This window comes from Lactuca saligna, chromosome 6, assembly GCF_052625555.1.
Source record: "Lactuca saligna cultivar CGN05327 chromosome 6, ASM5262555v1, whole genome shotgun sequence".
In the NCBI taxonomy this organism is placed as follows: Eukaryota; Viridiplantae; Streptophyta; class Magnoliopsida; order Asterales; family Asteraceae; genus Lactuca; species Lactuca saligna.
The window spans coordinates 46,992,435-47,012,957 of NC_136422.1; the positions used below are offsets into that span (position 1 = coordinate 46,992,435).

Sequence of the window (20,523 nt, forward strand, 5' to 3'; positions counted from 1 at the left end):
TTACCTTTTGTGGAGCCCATTTTTAACAACTCTGAATCTGATCACATCACTTTTTTATATGTCTTTGAAAATATCACATGTTTGGAAAAAGATTTTGATAATAAATACAAATTGCCAAGACTTTCAAGTCTTTGAAGAGTCTTACTTGGGACTGGGGCTGTTTATTATAACTCTTCATCTTTAATTTGTCTTTTAGTTTTAGGTTCTAATTTCATGGAAATTAAGCATTGTGTGTTCCACCCATTTAGAATCATTCATCTTTAATTTGTCCTTTTTTTTTGGTAAAAATATCATTATAAAAGAAAATAATAAACAATTATATGTAATTAACTGTGTTGTACTTGTATGGGGAAAAATGTTATTGATACAAATTTCATACCTGATGAGAGCAGTTGTACATGTGTGATAAAGCCCAAATTGCAGTGATATGTTATGTACAAATCATAAGCATAGCAGTTAAAGATGCCACATGAATAACAATTAATTCTAAATAAGATAACCCCAATTTTTTTTATAAAAATCATTTAAGGAAAACAAAAACATCTACAATTGCAAGAATTGTGATTCGCTAAGTAGTTAAGGTATTTTTTTGTTTTGAGTTAATAAACTTAAGTTGACATGGAGGGTATTACACCAACTTTCTATTAGGGGCTGAGGACATTACAAAAGCTACCTTCCAAAATTTAATGGTTTTGTCATTAGTAGACCGAAGAAAAACAACACCATTGGTCAAACCACCGCTATGTCAAAGTGTCAAACCACCACTAACATCATGTAAACCCTTCAAGAGGATGTCGGTCTGGTGTTGCTGGCGGAATTCGACTTTTATTTTTTATGCATCTCCCAGTCGCAATTCTAGCAGTGAACAACATCACTAGAGTATAAAACCGAAGCATTTGAAGAATCACAACCATCACAAAGCAACGTGCGTGTGTGCTTAGTGAATACATGATTAGTCGAATAAACTTCCCGATGATATCAACGTCGTCGATTGATTACAAAAATCACAAGTGCGACGACATCTCAGTGGTCTACCTTTAACTTCATGAGAGTGTTAGCAGGAGTGTTATCTGGAGGAGGTGAATCATACATGTTCTTCCCATAAAAAATGGTGTAAATGGCAGTAGGAACTATGCTTTTTTTTTCCAAGCAATAGATAAAAATCAAAGTGTCCTCATGATATGATAATAAGGTGGATAGTATGTACATATTTGAAGGAAAGTGTAGAAGATTCAAGATATTGAGAGGGATGGTAGGGATATAGATACGTGGAGATGCCGTTATAAGTATTATAAGAAATTTATTTTATTCTCTCTTACCCCAACTTTATGAAAAGGATATTACAAATAAAAATGGAATGATTTGGTGATGGTGGGCGGTAGTGTTTGGTGGATGCCTAAGGTTAAAGACGAGAAAATACAAGTTGCTAGAGGTTGAAGACGATGGTGTGGCAATGATGTCCCACATGGCATGCCATGTTATCAAACTTAACGGGAGTAACTGATTTCTTAATGAAAATGATGAAATTGATACACAAATTAAGATCTCAGTGAGTGATCTATTGGGCAAAAAAATACTTTAGCGATGAAGTCGGGCCAAAGACAATAGTTTTTTGTGCTACAATGTCATTTTCCCTTAAAACAAAGACAAAAGGTTTTTAGTGGGGAAGTGTTGAGGTAGATTGATTATTTCCAGCCTTCACATTTGGTCAAACTTCAAAGAGTGGGATATTTTATAATTTTTTTTTATGAAACTCAAAATCTTTACATTGATTTCATGGCGGTATATGATAGTTGTAGCGGTGGTAAGATTCATTTATCAAGTATATTTGCACAAAAAAGGTCCTTATTCAAAGTAAAGGAGTAAACATAGGTCCTTATTCAAAGTAAAATGCATATATTTTAGGATTAAATTTGGAAAAATCAACTATAATCGGAGATTAAAATAGTCATTTTGCTTGGAACAAAGACCAAAAAATGTTACAATAATCTCAAATAAGGACCAAAATTGTAAGATAAAAACTTTCTTGGACTAAATTTGAAAAAAATCGTCTTTACTCACCGACTAAAAATATAATTTTCCCACAATCTTATGTTTCTTTTCTTTGGGAGGGTGTTAAGGTAGATGATCCAGATTTATAGCAGTTTAAAGGCCAAGAGGTGGAGGTTTGGTCTCGTGTTTTGTGGAAGCCAAAATAGGTAATTACAGGTCATAATGTTTCTTAAAAATCTACTTTGGTCATTAGAGGTCGTAATGTTCTTATTGAAGATTTTGTCACTCGATGGAACCCTAGTTATCGATTCAATTGATGATGTTGAGGTATGTGAGAAATAGCAATGTACTTTCACTTCTCCCAACCTAACTTGTTTAATAAACAGGCCAGGTTAACCTATTTAAATTTCCAAAAAAAAACCCTTGAAAATCAACTAATCCATCAAATAAAATTACATAAAGCTTAAAAACTCCAATAAATATTCCTGTCTGAAAACAATACAACAATAAGTCGATAAGTCTATAACACAAACAAAAATCAAATGTTTACAACAACAAAAACATTATACATATTTAATTTGTAAATGCTACACAAATCGACCACTAATAATGGTTGATAACCCACGTTTTTTGAGTAATAAAAAATAATTAAAATATAATAATCAATTAAATAAGAATGTGTTGTTTAATAGTGTGAACGTGTGACAGTGCTATTCTATGAGAATTACTAAGAGAATATGTTGTTTAATAATGTGAATATGTTCAATCTCACACAACTATTATCATTTTCATGCATTCTCACTAATTCTTATTCATTTTTGTTCTCATGCATCGTTTATCACTTATTTTCATTCTTATAGAATATGACTCAATAATAAATATTCTAACAACATTCTGACAGAATGAGAATAATAATAAAAAAAAGTCTATAATAACCTTATAGACGATTTAGTTAATGAGAATGCGTGATAATGATAATAGTTATGTAAGATTGAATGTATTCACAGTATCAAGCAACATATTTTCTTTGTTATTCTCACAGAATAGCATTGTCCATACGTCCGCACAATAGATGTCAATCCACATTTGAACCAAGCTCTCTCTCTCTCTCTCTCTCTCTCTCTCTATATATATATATATATATATATATATATATATATATATATATATAGAATATTTAAAAAATTTAAACGGGTAGTAAACATTTTAAGAATTTCAAGTTTTCAACCTAACCCAACCCATTTAATTAAACATGTTAGATGGTTTGACCAATTTAATTAAACAGGTTAGAGATCTCAACCCAACTTGCTAATTACTAATTACCGAGTTGAGTTTGGGTTGGGAGTGCCAACCCTAAATAAAGGTGGATGATCGAAAGTGTTGATAAAGATAGCAATGTGTTACTCGAAGAAGTGAAGATTAGGGATTTCAAAATTAAAAAAAGTGGAACAATTGGAAACATGTTATAGTTAATTTTTTTTGCATATTTGATCCTAACCATGTGGTGCTAATATGACGTTCATGTGGACTGTATTTTTTATTTAAATCTTATTTGATTAAACTTGAAATTTAGTTTAATATAAAACAATAATTAATATGTATATTTTTATTTATTGAAAACTTAAAACTGATATTATGAAAAAAAATAAATCAAATAACTATTTCCTTTACCAACATCACCTTCATCGATGTTGTCTATATGATTTCATAATCCATGAAAGCTTTCATATTATGCATAATTTTTTGTTATGTAACACAAAATCCTAACGAACTCATGGTGCTATATGATGGTGGTGGTTGTATTGATGAATGTAATGTGCACAAAATTTTGCCAGAAGGATGTCATGTTGACGCCACATCATATTTATAAGGATTTATCTAGTTAAAACATACATCGTTTTTGTCCTGAAAACACATTAGATTACGACTAATATCAAAATGCCAATAATGTGGCTAAATAGTGACATTATCCCTTATATAGATGATAAATAACACAAGTTAAATACTAGACAAGTTAATAATCTTAAAAAGAAAAAAATATGTTAAACCGGTCTCCTCATTTTGATTTTGAGATGCTTGTTCTTCTATGGTCATGGTGATCCGGGGGCCATGTGGTACGATACAATAGACAAACTCAATAATAGAAACCACAAACTTTTTGATCGCTCATTCATTTTTTAACCACTAATGCAAAAAAAACTGTTAGTAATTGTGTATTCCATTACAAAGTGAAATTGCCACCAAAGTATGACATCTAATGGATTCTCCGTTACACCATTACTAAACCATTGGTTCATTTCAAATGAAATTGATTTGTATCAAACTGTTTTTTCCACATCGGTCCGGTTTGGTTTATGATTTTTTAGTGAAAGTCCCAAAAGTCGTCGGTAATACTAATAGCGGCGACGCATCGCCGGTACTGAGTCGCCGCTACTGCCTCCGCTACTGCCTCGTCGCTATTGATTAGTTTGTCGCCGCTAATGATAATAGTCGCCGCTATTGGTATGTCGCCGCTAATGATCATTGTCGCCGCTAATAATCCTGTCGCCGGTAAAAGAGTCGCCGACAAAAGTGTCGCCGGTAATGAGTTCTGTCGCCGGTAAATTTTTTTCAATTTTTTTTTTTAAATAATGATTTTTGTTGCCGGTGATAATATCGCAGATAAAAGTGTCGCCAGTAATAACAATATTCGATTAAATATCAAAACCAATAGTGTCGACGCTAATTACAAAACAAACATCATATTAAATATCAAACATAATAGTGTCAATGCAAATTACAAACAAACATCCAAAATACAATTAAATATCAAAAGTCATAATATCCGAATAGCAAAACAACAAAATTTTTACAATCTACCAAGTAGCAAAACGAGACAACATATGCAAATAAAACCCATTCTCACATACCCTCGTCGCCATTCCCATCGTTTCCTTGATTATTTTGGGATTGAAAAAACGAATAAAGTTCATCCCTACATGCCGGGTCGGCGAGCATTGCACGAAGATTTTCCAACTACATAATTAATAATAATATATATAAACTTATAAGTTAGATCGTCAAACATAAAAAAAACTATCAAAATACATTGCTATTTTTAAACAAAGATAGAAAACTAAAGTACATTGCTATATTTTGCACTTGGGACAAAAACCAAATTACCAAACTTTTTAGCAAATAACCACCACAAAACCAAAACTACCAAATCAACATGCATTTTACGATGCTAAAGTAGATTGCTATATTACCTGTGATGGTTGTGATGGCGGTTGTGATGGTTGCGAAGGCTGTGGAATCGTCGGGAGACCAGAAGGTTTGCGGCCAATGCCTCTAATGTGGCCACGTCGCTCTCCTAATACTTTCTCGAACGTAGCTCTTTCTTGAGTTGGCGTTAACTCACTTTCACCTTGAGTTTGTTCTAGCAGCTCTTCAACTAACCGATTCTGTAACTCCCAAAAGTGACTAACAATTAAGTATAAATAAACATTTAAATATATGATAAAATTATAATTAAATACTTACATATTGTTGTTCCGATTCAGCAGTAACAAATACACCATTCTTATCGGTATGAGCTTTGCGAAATGTTTCCACTCTCTTAAGGTTCTGTTTAAGTTTAAAAATTAGATTATATTTTAAATAAATAATTACATGTATCGTACGGTACCTTCTTATAGCAAGTACTGCTATACGAGCTCGAACCCCCACGATTCACAGTTGTTTGCTTTTCACGGATTTTTTTGTTTCTTTCTGAAGCAATTTTGTGTTCATCAGTTTGAAAATACTCAACTGTCTTCTCCCAGTTATCAACAAGCATACCATCCGGAGGATTTGCCAATGCTCTCGGGATATATTCATACCCTCCGACCCTCTTGAAATATTCTTTTGCCTCGGCTTTATGCTCCCGAAAACCTTGTAACAAGGCTGCTTGAAAACTCACTGTCAATAGAGTAGCTTGTGTATCCTGGTACATTTGATTGAGATCAAACTTTGTTTACAATAAAAAAAAAGTTAACCAAGTAAAAAACAATTATAGTTAAACCTATAAAATATATTTAAATAAATAATTACCGCTAAATGTTGTAATACAGTGTCCTTTATATCAGGGGAAACTCTTTTCCAACTCCATTTGTCGAAAGGGACCATCTGCCACATTGTTTTCCCAACTTCTTGGGAAAACATGTCTCCCGCCTCTCCTACAGGATTAAATGTGATATCCCTATCATATTGCATGCCTATTGGTTTCCCTTGGTTCTGCAAGATTGCTTTCAAGCTTTATATTTTTTGCTTTTCCTCGAACTTTCCTTCGGGCACGTTCCTCAACTACAAATGTAATTAAAAATTATTAGAAACGACATTTAATTTATGATAATTGAACAAAAATAGTAAATAAAAATTCATGATAAGACTTACCGTCCTGCTCGTGCTGGCCAGGACCTCTACCACCTGGGAAAGGTGGGTCCTCAGCTCCGTCTCCCCCATGTCCACGACCCATGACAGCAGCCATGGTAAACATAAACAACAGCCACACTCTCATCATTTCCTGAAAAATTATAAGATATACAAATACAATTTTTATTATGGATACACATTACATAGAAATAAACATTTAGATAGGAATAAACATTTCTATTTAAACTAGAAATCCAAATAAAGTTCATATTACAAACACATATTACAAATACACATTACATAAGAACTATTCTAATCAGAATCTTTCTCATATCCTTCAGTGTCTTCTTCGGTATCATAGTCAGAATCGGTGTCATCATAATCAGTCTCGCAATCAGAAACATCATTGACTCTACCAGTTGGCGGAGGAACTTCAGATGCACTTTCTACATCAACAATGACTCTAGGAATGTTTTGAAAGTACATGCTGAAATCGATAAAAAGTGGAGCATCGGATGAAGAGATATTTTGAAGTATATCGACATCATCTACATTTTCGTGTGAGACATTGTCAACATTTTGAACAAGGTCATCGTTCGATGGTAGATCCCAAATACTTCGATGATTAATATGCTCGACAACACACCGGTGGTTATTGTTTGGCTCTCTGATGTAGAACACTTGTTTGGCTTGTGACGCATATATGAGTTGATCATCTTTGTATGCTTCGTGTCGTGTGTCGATACTGGTGAAACTATCACTAGAAATAACTCCTGTTCGAGTATCAAACCACTTGCAACGAAATAGTACAGTTGAATAATCATGTGTATACCTTAACTCTATAATCTCTTCTAACTGGCCATAATATTTCTCGCCTTTCTCACCCACCGCTAAAACCCCAGAGTTTTGTGTTGTACGTTGTGTGTCACGACTAAGTACCATAAACCTAACACCATTGACTATGCATGCGGTGTAAGAATAGGCATTCATTTGCGGGCCCATTGCAAGAACCGACAACTCTTTGTAGAATTCTGGAGATTTTTCTATTTTCATTTGATGAACCTAACAAAAATTAAGTAATAAAGAAATGAAAAAAATAAATTAAAAATTTTTATTTATGCATTTTTTTAATTAATTTTAATTAAAATTACTTGTAAGTTTTTAAACAATTTTATAATACACATTATGTTGTTGTATTGTTCTTTTTTACCGTCGAGATTAAAATATATATAAGTTTTTAAACAATTTTATAATTTTTTTTGTGTTTTTTTTCCAATTATAACAATAATTTAATTATTTATTTATTTTTTCAATTATAAGAAAACCACATAATTTTATATAATACATAAGAACATGAAATTCACATACTTTTACATACATATTATGTTGTTGTGTTGTTTTTTTTACCGTCGAGATTAAAATATATATAAGTTTTTAAACAATTTTATAATTTTTTTTGTATTTTTTCCAATTATAAGTTAACTATATAACTTATTGGTTAATTAGTTTGGAGTTAGCTTGGGTAAAAACTAGAAGCTTTCTAGTTTTTATATAAGTTTTTAAACAATTTTATAGTTTTATTTTGTGTGTTTTTTTTCAAATTATAAAAATAATGTATTTTTTTTTCAATTATAGCATCCTACTTATAAAAAAACACATAATTTTACATAATACATAAGAACATGAAATTCACATACTTTTACATACATATTATGTTTTTGTGTTGTTTTTTTTTACCGGCGAGATTAAAATATATATAAGTTTTTAAACAATTTTATAATTTTTTTTTGTGTTTTTTTCCCAATTATAACAATAAATTATTTATTTATTTAATTTTTCAATTATAAGAAAACCACATAATTTTACATAATACATAAGAACATGAAATTCACATACTTTTACATACATATTATGTTGTTGTGTTGTTTTTTTTTACCGTCGAGATTAAAATATATATAAGTTTTTAAACAATTTTATAATTTTTTTTGTGTTTTTTTTTTCCAATTATAAGTTAACTATATAACTTATTGATTAATTAGTTTGGAGTTAGCTTGGGTAAAAACTAGAAGCTTTCTAGTTTTTATATAAGTTTTTAAACAATTTTATAGTTTTTTTTTGTGTTTTTTTTTTTCAAATTATAAAAATAATGTATTTTTATTTGTTTTTCAATTATAGCATCCTACTTATAAGAAAACCATATAATTTTACATAATACATAAGAACATGAAATTCACATACTTTTACATACATATTATGTTTTTGTGTTGTTTTTTTTTACCGTCGAGATTAAAATATATACATGTTTTTAAACAATTTTATAATTTTTTTTGTGTTTTCTTTTTCCAATTATAACAATAATTTATTTATTTATTTAATTTTTCAATTATAAGAAAACCACATAATTTTACATAATACATAAGAACATGAAATTCACATACTTTTACATACATATTATGTTGTTGTGTTGTTTTTTTTACCGTCGAGATTAAAATATATATAAGTTTTTAAACAATTTTATAATTTTTTTTGTGTTTTTTTCCAATTATAAGTTAACTATATAACTTATTGGTTAATTAGTTTGGAGTTAGCTTGGGTAAAAACTAGAAGCTTTCTAGTTTTTGTATATAAGTTTTTAAACCATTTTATAGTTTTTTTTGTGTTTTTTTTTTCAAATTATAAAAATAATGTTTTTTTTTTTTTCAATTATAGCATCCTACTTATAAGAAAATCACATAATTTTACATAATACATAAGAATATGAAATTCACATACTTTTACATACATATTATGTTGTTGTGTTGTTTTTTTTAACCGTCGAGATTAAAATATATATAAGTTTTTAAACAATTTTATAAATTTTTTTGTGTTTTTTTTTTCAATTATAAGTTAACTATATAACGTATTGGTTAATTAGTTTGGAGTTAGCTTGGGTAAAAACTAGAAGCTTTCTAGTTTTTGTATATAAGTTTTTAAACAATTTTATAGTTTTTTTTGTGTTTTTTTTTTCAAATTATAAAAGTAATGTATTTTTTTTTCAATTATAGCATCCTACTTATACCAAAACCACATAGTTTTACATAATACATAAGAAGGTGAAATTCACATACTTTTACATACATATACCACATATACACCAAATACAAATAAACACAAAATAACATCCTACTTAAACCAAATACACATAATTTCACATATATACATAATAACATCTTATTTATACCAAATACAAAAGTTTCACAATCATATATCACATTTACAACAAACATACATGCATTCACATACACACAATAACATTCTACTTATAACAAATACATAAATTTCTACCAAATACTAATATACCACATATACATCAAACACACATACATTGGAATATATATACCAAATTCACATATATTCAAACAAATACGGAATATACAATCTAATTTTCACATATGACAATTTTCACATAATTTCACATATAAATACAACTTGAAGCTATACAACTAATTGCAATTCAATAACCACAAACAAAAAATTAAATAACTTGCTTGTAATCCAAAACAACACCACCAAAAACAAGAATATGAACAATTTATTATCATTCAATCACTACATAAAGCTAGAAATCGAAATTCATACAAAATAAAAATGAAATCATCAAAAAAAAACTTACCTTTCTTCAAGAAATTGAGGTAGAAATTGATCCCAAAGCTTTAACCACACCTAGAGACACTTGCTTGGAACAATGTTGGGAGAAATTTGCTTGGAAGAAGTAGATTGAAGAGGAAATCGGCCAGATGGTGAAGGAAATTGGAAGCAAACAGAAAGGAAAATGAAGATGGGAGGTTATCTGCGTGCGTTTTTTTTTTTTTTTTTATCTGCGGATGGCAATAGCGGCGACACCGGGGCTTTACCGGTGACAATGAGTAATAGTAGCGACAAACTGGAGGGAAGGGTACCGCGTCAATTTTAGCGGACTATTAGCGGCGACTTTTTTAACCCTTTAGCGGCGACAACTGTGTCGCCGGTATTAGGTTTGACAGGATAAGGCACCCCACCCGTTGGATTGGATATCTCATCGAACGGTTGAGATGCAATAGAGGGGGAAAGTGCGGATTCGGGTGACAACCCTTTAGCGGCGACACTATTACTGGCGACAAAGAGCTTTACCGGCGACTTTTGATAAAGTCGCCGGTAAAGCTCCTTGTCGCCGGTAATAGTGTCGCTGCTAAAGAGTATATTTCTTGTAGTGTTTTATATGCTACGAATATATGAATTTTTCAGGATATCTTATTTCATACAAAGCAGGGAAAAAGGCCACCCATGGTGTTGGTGGCAAATATATTGATATGGGAGACTTAAAAAACCCCAGCCAAATTACATATTGCATACAGGAAAATATGAAATGAAAAAAGAAAAAGTAGATGACATACTAAGTCTGTCGAGCCTTTTGCAAACTTGAAATAAACACAATCACCTTCACATAAACCCAATCTTTGAAGCTATCAAAAAAGTGAAAAAATGCACGTCTCCCTCGGCGGTTGAGAAGTAAAGCTCCGCATGCTATCCAAAATCCAGTAGCAAAACCCATGCCCCCACCAATATAAAACCATCCCCAGAGTTCATCATCATCTGTGTCTTCCTCATCACCCTTGCTTTTACCAATAAGAGGTGGTGCTTTTGATTCTTCATCTCCAGGACAACTTTTGGTAAGGGGAAGTCCGCATAGATGCGCGTTTCCATTGTATCTTGAAGGTGGAAAGGACTGGAGTTGAGTGCAAGATGGGATTCTCCCTGACAAGTTATTGTAAGACACGTCTATGTAATTCAGGAAGCTCATATTAGACATGCTTGATGGTATCCTCCCTGAGAAATTATTTCGGGATAAATCCAAAATCTCAAGATTTATCATCTCACCAATTTTCTGTGGAATCTCTCCAGATAGAGCGCTCTTTGACAAGTTTAGGGAAACCAAGTCATGAAGATTGGTAATTTCGTATGGGATTTGTCCTGTTAAGTTGTTGCTTGACAGGTCAATGCTCTTCAACAATTTCAGAGTGCTAAAGAATTCATGTTCATCTCCTTGCCACTCAATAGTCACATGGTCGGCATATATACCTTGTGTGTTTACACTATCACTTCTCGCAGTTCCATAGGAAAATTCACCTTGTGAGAATCCTCCTTGTTGAACCATGTTTGTAAGATTACTCAAACATGAAGGGATAGTTCCATGGAGATTGTTCATCGACAAGTCCAGAACTTGAAGATTAGCTAAATGGCATGACTGTAAGGGTATGGTTCCAAAGAAGTTGTTTGATCTTAGGATAAGAACATACAACCCTGTTAAGTTTTCACCAATCCAGACAGGCACTTTACCAGAAAACTTGTTGGCCCCCAGATTCAAAGAGATTAAACTTGTGCAATTTTTTAAAGACAGAGGCAATTCTCCAGAGAAGTTGTTCTTGTATAAATACAACGCATTGAGTTGCATCAAAGATCCAATAGAGGGAGGAAGCCTTCCAAAGAGATTGTTGTGTTCGAGATTAAGAACTTTTAGCTCTTTGAAATGCCACAAACAGTCTGGGAGTTGTCCGCTTAATGAGTTATGAGAGAGGTCGAGAAATGATAAGAACCCATCAACAAATTGGCATATAAATGATATTCCTCCAGAGAATTTGTTTCTGGAAAGATTTAATGATGTCAAAGTGGAAGAGACATTCAGTATCGGACCATGAAAGCTGTTGGAACTCAAATCTATCACTGAATCATAGGCAAAATTCGATAATAAATCTGGTACTTTCCCGCTAATGTTGTTGGAAGAGAGATTCAGATATTCTAATTGAGAAGGCCAGCTGTCCCAAAACTCTAGAGGACTTGTGTCCGAAATTCCAGTATTGGAAAGATCAAGAAAGGTAAGATTTTTAAGTGTCTGAATAATCCATTTGGGGAAGCGAGGCCCTAGCCGCTTGCAAGAGCTCAGATCAAGATATTTAACATAAGAGATGTTTGACAAGTGATATGTGGAAGGAACTGTAAGATTATTAAAGGAAATGATAACAGTTTCAAGGCTGGGTAGTTCCCACAATTTCTCACTTATACTTCCATTTAACTGATTATCAGATAGGTACAGAGATTCTAGGGATGCAAACTTCTGGATCTCATCGGACAGTGACCCTGTAAATTGGCTACCGTGAGCATCCAACAATTGTAATGAAAGGGATGTGCAACCAGACAAGTTGTTGAGAAAATCAGGAAATTTGACAATAGCAGAGTTGTTATTGAAGTACAAAGTTTCCAGACTACAGAGGTTACCAAGGTATTTGGGTATCCCATCTAACATGTTGCCAGAGAGCAAAAGAACACGAAGCTTATTGCTGGTTAATAGGAACAACCAACGATACATGGATGAGTTGAGATTGTTGTCTTGGAGAGAAAGGGTATGAATGGATAAAGAAGAAGAAGAAGAGTTGAGAAATGAAGAAGAATATGGATACATGACCTGTGACAGCTCACATCCACCTAAAGATAAATCTGAGAGTTTCTGGAGACTCAGAATGACATCTACCCAGTGATTTTGTTTGGCTAGGGAAATCCCACCCATTCTCAGGGACTGCAAATGAGAGAGATGAGACAACCACTCTATGCTTTTAACTCTACACCTTCCAACAGAATTAAGATGAAGGTGCTGCAAGTTGGTGAGGTTTCCAAACTCTGGAGGAATGGTTCCATTAAAATGATTCCAGCCAAGGTCAAGGTACCTTAACTCGGTCAAAGAACCAACTAATTACCTAAATAGATGAAGATTGGGGATTTCAAAATTAATATAAGTGGAGCAATTGGAAACATCTTATAGTGAACCTGGGAAGCATTCCATGAAGGCATGAGGTTAAACTTTTTGTATATTTGATTCCAACCATGTGGTGCTAATATGACGTTCATGTGGGCTTTCTCGTTTATTTATTTATTATTTTATCAAACATTAAATTTATTTTAATATAAAAGCATAATTAATACGTATATTTTTATTTATTGAAAACTTAAAACTGATACTATGGGCAAAAAGTGCAAGTTCAAACTGTATCTATTACCTTTTATTCTCAACCTTTTCTTTCTAAAAAACTTGTTCATCTATAGAAAGATACAATAGAGGTCATTTGTTGAAGATACAATAGAGAACTCAATAATAGAAATGATAAACTAGAGTAAAATAAGCTTTCAATTTCCATTTATAACTTTTTTTACCGTTACACCATTACTAAACAGGTAGTTCGTTTCAAACAAAATTGATTTGTATCAAACTATTTTTTTTCCACAATGGTCCAGTTCGGTTTCCAATTTTTTTAGTGGGGAAAATGACTTGGGAGGGTAACTACCTCTTATCCGTGTTCACATATTGGCAACTTCTTCCTTTTTGTACATAAGAAAGCAACTAACTTGTTTTAACTGTTTAAATTACACCAATATTACCGGCTAATACATATTTTAACCGGTAACTCAAAGGGAAAATGACTTAGGAGGGTAACTACCTTTTATCCGTGTTCACATATTGGTAACTTCTTCTTTTTTGTACATAAGAAAGCAACTAACTTGTTTTAATTGTGTAACATCCCAAAAAATCATGACAAAAAATTTCGTTTTTAATTTAATACTAAAACCATAATTGTCAAACCATTAATTTAATACTCTAGCATCGGGTCCCGCCCCGCATCAGTCCCCGCCTGGCATCGAGCCCCGCTCGGTATATAGATCTGTCTCGCTTAGGCCCCGCCTGTCTCCGGGCCCCGCCCGCTAAACACATACAATCATATAACATCCTAACACATAAAGAAACATACTCTGCTAATAATGAGATGCAGAACCTCCTCACTGTGTGAATGGGTCTAAGGCCACAATGCCAACCCATGTAGTCTATGAGTAGGAAGACCCGAGGGTTAGTCCTAGGCATTGTATGCTAGTACGTTATTCTGGACCAAGGTTCGATGCTGAGCGGGTGCCTAAGGAATGTTTGCATGTTAGATTATACTTGTTGTCTGTGTGATACTTGTATGTTGTTGTCTGTGTAATACTTGTATGTGCCTGGTAGGGAGATGAGTGTGGGCGAGGTCCCGTATCTCATTACTAAACAGGTTGTTCGTTCCAAACAAACTTGATTTGTATCAAACTATTTTTTTCCACAATGGTCCGGTCCAAACAAACTTGATTTGTATCAAACTATTTTTTTCCACAATGGTCCGGTCCGGTTTCCAATTTTTTTAGTGTACCTCTAATTTTCATTGTGTTTTTTTATGCTATGAATGTATGATTTATTTGAGGATATCTTATTTCATACAAAACAGGGAAAATGGCCACCCATGGTGTTGGTGGCAAATATATTGATATGGGGGATTTAAAAACCCCAACCAAATTACATTACATATTAGAAAATAAGAAATCAAAAATAAAAACTAGTTGACAAACTACGTGTGTCTAGCCTTTTGCATACTTGAAATGAACACAACCACTTTCACATAAACCCAATCTTTGAAGCTGTCATAAAACTGAAAAAATGCACGTCTGCCTCGACGGTTGAGAAGTAAAGCGCCACATGCTATCCAAAATCCAGTAGCAAAACCCATGCCCCCACCAATATAAAACCATCCCCAGAGTTCGAATTCATCATCTGTGTCTTCCCCATCACCCTCACTTTTACCAATCACCGATGTTGGTTCTGATTCTTCATCCCCTGGACATTTTTTGGTAAGGGGAGGTCCACATAGTCCTTTGTTTCCATTGTATCTTGAAGGTTCAAAGGATTGGAGCTGAGTGCTAGATGGGATTCTCCCTGAAAAGTGATTATATGACAAGTCTAGATAATTCAGTAAGCTCATCTGAGACATGCTTGATGGTAGCCTCCCTGAAAACCTGTTTCTGGATAAATCCAAAGTTAGAAGCTTTTTCATCTCACCAATATGCTGTGGAATCTCTCCAGATAGAGCATTCTTTGAAAAATTCAGGGCAATCAAGTCTGAAAGATTGGTAATTTCATTTGGGATTTGTCCTGTTAGATTGTTGCTGGACAGGTCAATGCTCTTCAACAATTTCAGAGTGTTAAAGAATTCATGTTCCTCTCCTTGCCACTCAATCATTGCATGGTCAACATATGGCCCTGATTCATATGGATTATTGGTTACATTTATATAAAACACTACATCTTGTGAGAATCCTCCTTGGTGAAGCATGCTCGTAAGATTACTGAAACATGAGGGGATGCTTCCATGGAGATTGTTCATTGACAGGTCTAGAATTTGAAGATTAGTTAACTGACATAACTGTAAAGGGATGGTTCCAAAGAAGTTGTTTGATCTTAGGATAAGAACATACAGCCCTGATAGGTTTTCTCCTATCCAAACAGGCACATTACCAGAAAACTTGTTGGCCCCCAAATTCAATGAGATTAAACTCGTGCAATTTTTTAAGGACAAAGGCAATTCTCCGGAGAAGTTGTTATCGTATACATACAACACCTGGAGTTGTATCAAAGATCCAATAGAGGGAGGAAGACTTCCAAAGAGATTGTTGTGTCCGAGATTAAGAACTCTTAGGTATTTAAAATGCCACAAACAGTCCGGGAGTTGTCCGGTTAATGAGTTATGAGAGAGGTCAAGAAATGATAAGAACCCATCAACAGCTTGGCATATGAAGGAGATTCCTCCAGAGAATTTGTTTCTGGAAAGATTTAATGATGACAACGTGGAAGAAACATTGGGTATCGAACCAAAAAAGCTGTTAGAACTCAAATCTATCGCTGAATAATCTTTGTCAAAATTTGATGATAAATCTGGTACTTTCCCGCTAATGTTGTTGGAAGAGAGATTCAGATATTCTAATTGAGAAGGCCACATGTCCCAAAACTCCAGAGGAATTGCGTCTGAAATTCCAGTATTGGAAAGATCAAGACTGGTAAGATTTTTGAGTGTCTGAATCCATTTGGGGAAGCGAGGCCCTACCTTGCAAGAGCTCAGATCAACATACTTTAAATAAGAAAGGCCTGACAAGTGATACGTGGAAGGAACTGTAAGATTATTAGAAGCAAGGTCAAGAATTTGGAGGCTGGGTAGTTCCCACAGTTTCTCACTTATACTTCCATTTAACTGATTATCAGATAGGTACAAGTATCGTAGGGATGCAAACTTCTGGATCACATCGGACAGTGGCCCTGTAAATTGGCTTCCTTGAGCAGACAACTCTTGTAATGAAAGGGATGTGCATCCAGACAAGTTGTTGAGAAAATCAGGAAATTTGACAGCAGCAGAGTTGTTATAGAAGTACAAATATTCCAGACTACAGAGGTTACCAAGATATTTGGGTATCCCATCTAACATGTTGCTGGTAAGATCAAGGATTTGAATGCTATTGCTGGTTAATGGGAACAACCAACGATACATGGACGAGTTGAGATTGTTGTCATTGAGATAAAGGGTATGAATAGATGAAGAAGAGTTGAGAAATGAAGAAGAATATGGATACATGACCTGTGACAGCTCACATCTCTGTAAACTTAACCATGAGAGTTTTGGGAGACTTGAAATTACATCTACCCAATGATTTGCTTTGGACAGGGAAACCCCATCCATTACAAGTACCTCCAACTGAGAGAGATGAGACAACCACTCTACCTTTTCCACTCTACACCTTCCAACAGAATCAAGATGAAGCTCTTGCAAGTTGGTGAGGTTTCCAAACTCTGGTGGAATGGTTCCATAAAGAGAATTATAAGAAAGGGAAAGGTAACTTAGTTCAGTCAAGGAACCAATTGACCTGGGAATGGTCCCATTAAAATGATTCAAGCCAAGGTTAAGGTACCTTAATCGAGTCAAAGAACCAATGAAGGTGGGAATGGTTCCATAAAAAGCGTTACCGTAAAGGCCAAGATGATTCAAGTAGGTTAAGTTAAGCAGTGAATGGCTTATCTCACCTTCAAGCCAATATACATTGATATCAAGCCCTGTGACATGACCTGTTTGGTTGCTGCACGTGACTCCACTCCATTTACAGCAGTCATGCTCATCAGCTCTCCATGTAGAGAGATAATCATAAGGGTCTTGAAAGGAAGCTTTGAAAAGAAGGAGAGCATCTCTCTCATTATCCAAACACTTCTTTTTCATATCATTTCCTCCTGCAGCTACCAATTGGCTGCCAGTTGTAGTCACAAGGAGTAGCAAGAGAAGTGAGGAAATTATAAAAACACAAAAATTCATAATGTAAATCAAAATCTTAATTGCTGATTTTTGGTTTGTATTGATGCCTGCCTATATGAACTGCCCCCATAAGGGTTTATATAGTCTCCACCGTGAAGATGAATGATTATAAGTGGGTCGCCATAAATTGTGTGGAATTAATTGCCCCAAATTAAACTTCAAAGACTTGCAAGTCTTGGCAATTTGTCTTTATTATAGTAGATATCTTTTCCCATCTTCTGATATGATATTGTTTGGTATATGATATAAATCCCCAAATGCAAAACTAATGGAATCTTTCAGTCAAATACAAATCTACCAATGATATCAATAGTGATATTATTTGGTCTTTTCCATTGTTAAAAATGATATTTAAAATAACACTGCATTAATAATGATTCGATTTAAAACAGATTAGGATGATAACTAATACAATTTTTCAACATTCTTTTGTCCATATTCCAAATAAAATGACTATAATTAATATCAGCTATACTCGATCGGGAACCAAATATAGTCATTTTAACTGAAACATGGACCAAAGCATTTCAAGAACCTCAAATAAGGACCAAAACTGAAAATTTCAGCTATACTCAGGGACCAAAAACATTTTATTTTACTCAAAAATAAACATAACATACATAAACAGAAGTTTTCATTTGCAACAAATCCTACCTTCTGTTTACCTAAATTAAGCTCCTGTGAATCAAAAATCACATATTAAAGGCTCCAATTCTGCAACTGTCTTTTCTGACCAGCAATTTGTAGCTTCTGAAGCTCCACTCCATTCAACTTTAGAACTTTGCACTACTCATTTACAAAATTTAAGAAAATCATGTTATTAATATTAATCTCAAAGACAACGTATTGATGTATTAAGTATTATAGTATCCTACTTTCATAGTTAGCTACCTCTTGATGTAATACAAGGGGTATGTTGGCCATTTAAAGACATCCAGGAGAATACTTTTTCCAAAAAAAAAAAAAAAGAAGCCGTTAAACTGGATACAAATTACTAAAAATAATTATTGAAATGATCAACTTAGATTCTGCTTCATACAGGTATGTAGATAACTAGTTCTTAACTGATATGAGTATTATTATATGAAAATTTATTTTTGCTCGTGTATTGAATGTAAAAAACCGTGAAAGTATAATGATGTTTTAGTTACTAAACCTTAATTGAGATGCTCATTACAATATGATAGATAATTTTCTTTGTACATGCATTAATTTTTTTTTTTAAAAAAAATACATGAAAGTATATTCAATAAAATTTTCATTTTACTCTCTATGATAGCTGTTAGAAGAACACATTAAGTAATTAGTAATTAGCCTATCCATCAACTAAACTACATAGCTTCTCCAGTTCATACTTTCAATTTTTTTTTTATAAAAAATACAAATTGCAAAATATCACAAGATGAGAAAAGATATCTACAATAAAGACAAATTCCCAAGACTTATAAGTCTTTGAACGTATAATTTGGGGCCATTAATTCCAATTCTGCATCTATGATTTTTCTTATAGTCTTGTTCTAATTTTATGGAAAATAAGTATTGATGGAAATTGTGTATGCCTCATATAAGTGGCCACCAATTTGAGGCCACCCTCATGGGCCCAGGAGCATGTTTGGGCCTTCTAACACAGACCAAGAATTACTTGTTGTGGAGCCCACTTTTAACAATTCTCATCACATCACTTTTTTAAAAGTGATGTATCTTTGAAAATATCACAAGTTTGGAAAAGATCTTGATAATAAATTCAAATTGCCAAGACTTGCAAGTCTTTGAACATCTAATTTGGGGCAGTGTATTATAACTCTTCATCTTTAATTTGTCTTCTAGTTTTAGGCTCTAATTTCATGGAAATTAAGCATTGTGTGTTCCACCCATTTAGAATCATTCATCTTCATGGATACTATATAAACCCTCATGGGCCTGTTCATATAGACATCAACAAAATACTAAAATGTCTTAATAGAGAATAAATGAAAGTACAATATTGCAAAAATAAAAAGATTAATGAATGTACGTTGCTATTTCTTACATTTAACCCTTTTGCATTTGACCAAATGTATTATCATCAAAGTCACAATACAAATTATCACAAAGTGTAGTAGATTATGGTGTTAATGAGAAGCCGAATACATTTGCTCTCATCCAAAACAATCGATCAACTTAACCCCCGGTGATTTTAGCATTTACCTCTTCTAAAAGCTAAGTTTGAAAGATATCATCAACAACACTAATTCAACTGCAATCAAATAATATTATGTTGCACCTACTTGTGCAGCATAACAATGTAAGCACAAACATTAGCTTAACAATGTAGGCACAATCAACCAACAGAACAGATGCTCATAAGGTAGCTGGAAGAAAATATCAGATAAAGGCCAGAACACGCTCCATTTTTACATTTATATTATTCATAACTGAGAAATAAAACCCATCGATCAGTAAAAATCAATGGCCTTTTCCATGGCAAAACCCTGAATTTGCAGGTTTTGCAAATAATATAAACTCACAAGTCTGTCTCCTAATCTAACAATAGATTAGATGCACATGAAGAATACCCAAAATGAAGCAAGAATACAGAAGTAGGACATCACCTAGGCAATGATGTGTGGTTGCTCTGCTACGATGTCTGATTTGGAACCCTCGTTGACTGATTTTGATTGTAGAGGAAAAATGGTGTATTGGATGGCACATAGATCTCACGATCCTATCTGGATCTTGCGAGCATAATCACCAATCTTGTTTCAAAATCAGAAATTAATTTCTGATGTATCGATCACGAGCGCGATAAACAAAGCTTGTCCAGTCATACAAGAGCAGCCTGTTTGTCTAAAATGGTAAAAGAAAGGTTTTTTTTTTTTTTTTTTTTTTTTTTTTTTTTTTTTTTCAGGTTAAGTATAATAACTTTTATCATATTCTCTAAGTC

At 33.3% G+C, this 20,523-nt stretch overlaps 2 protein-coding genes and 1 long non-coding RNA gene across 7 annotated transcripts; all 3 read right to left on the minus strand.

Annotated features, from left to right (window-relative positions):
- Positions 1 to 5,351: 5,351 nt before the first annotated feature.
- LOC145000526 (uncharacterized) lies at positions 5,352 to 5,708 on the minus strand. Its single transcript, XR_013661246.1, has 3 exons — positions 5,660 to 5,708; positions 5,515 to 5,598; positions 5,352 to 5,435 (listed from the first exon to the last, which is right to left on the minus strand). It is a non-coding gene; the product is annotated as an uncharacterized LOC145000526 (long non-coding RNA).
- Positions 5,709 to 10,697: 4,989 nt separating this feature from the next.
- Positions 10,698 to 13,087, minus strand: LOC145001639 (receptor-like protein EIX2). The gene has a single exon (XM_078960996.1). The coding sequence runs from the start codon at positions 12,962 to 12,964 to the stop codon at positions 10,796 to 10,798; it is 2,169 nt and encodes a 722-aa protein (XP_078817122.1). The 5' UTR covers positions 12,965 to 13,087; the 3' UTR covers positions 10,698 to 10,795.
- A 1,611-nt stretch (positions 13,088 to 14,698) lies between these two features.
- On the minus strand, positions 14,699 to 20,439 carry LOC145000773 (receptor-like protein EIX2). Of its 5 annotated transcripts, XM_078960049.1 has the most exons (4): positions 20,192 to 20,439; positions 18,492 to 18,545; positions 18,255 to 18,386; positions 14,699 to 17,535 (listed from the first exon to the last, which is right to left on the minus strand). In XM_078960049.1, exon 4 carries the CDS (start codon positions 17,505 to 17,507, stop codon positions 14,820 to 14,822), a length of 2,688 nt encoding a protein of 895 aa, XP_078816175.1. In that variant the 5' UTR covers positions 17,508 to 17,535; positions 18,255 to 18,386; positions 18,492 to 18,545; positions 20,192 to 20,439; the 3' UTR covers positions 14,699 to 14,819. The 5 variants fall into 5 exon arrangements, with proteins under 5 accessions (XP_078816175.1, XP_078816172.1, XP_078816174.1 ...); XM_078960046.1 differs by having other exon boundaries at positions 14,699 to 18,386; XM_078960048.1 differs by having other exon boundaries at positions 14,699 to 18,386; positions 18,476 to 18,545.
- Positions 20,440 to 20,523: the final 84 nt, after the last annotated feature.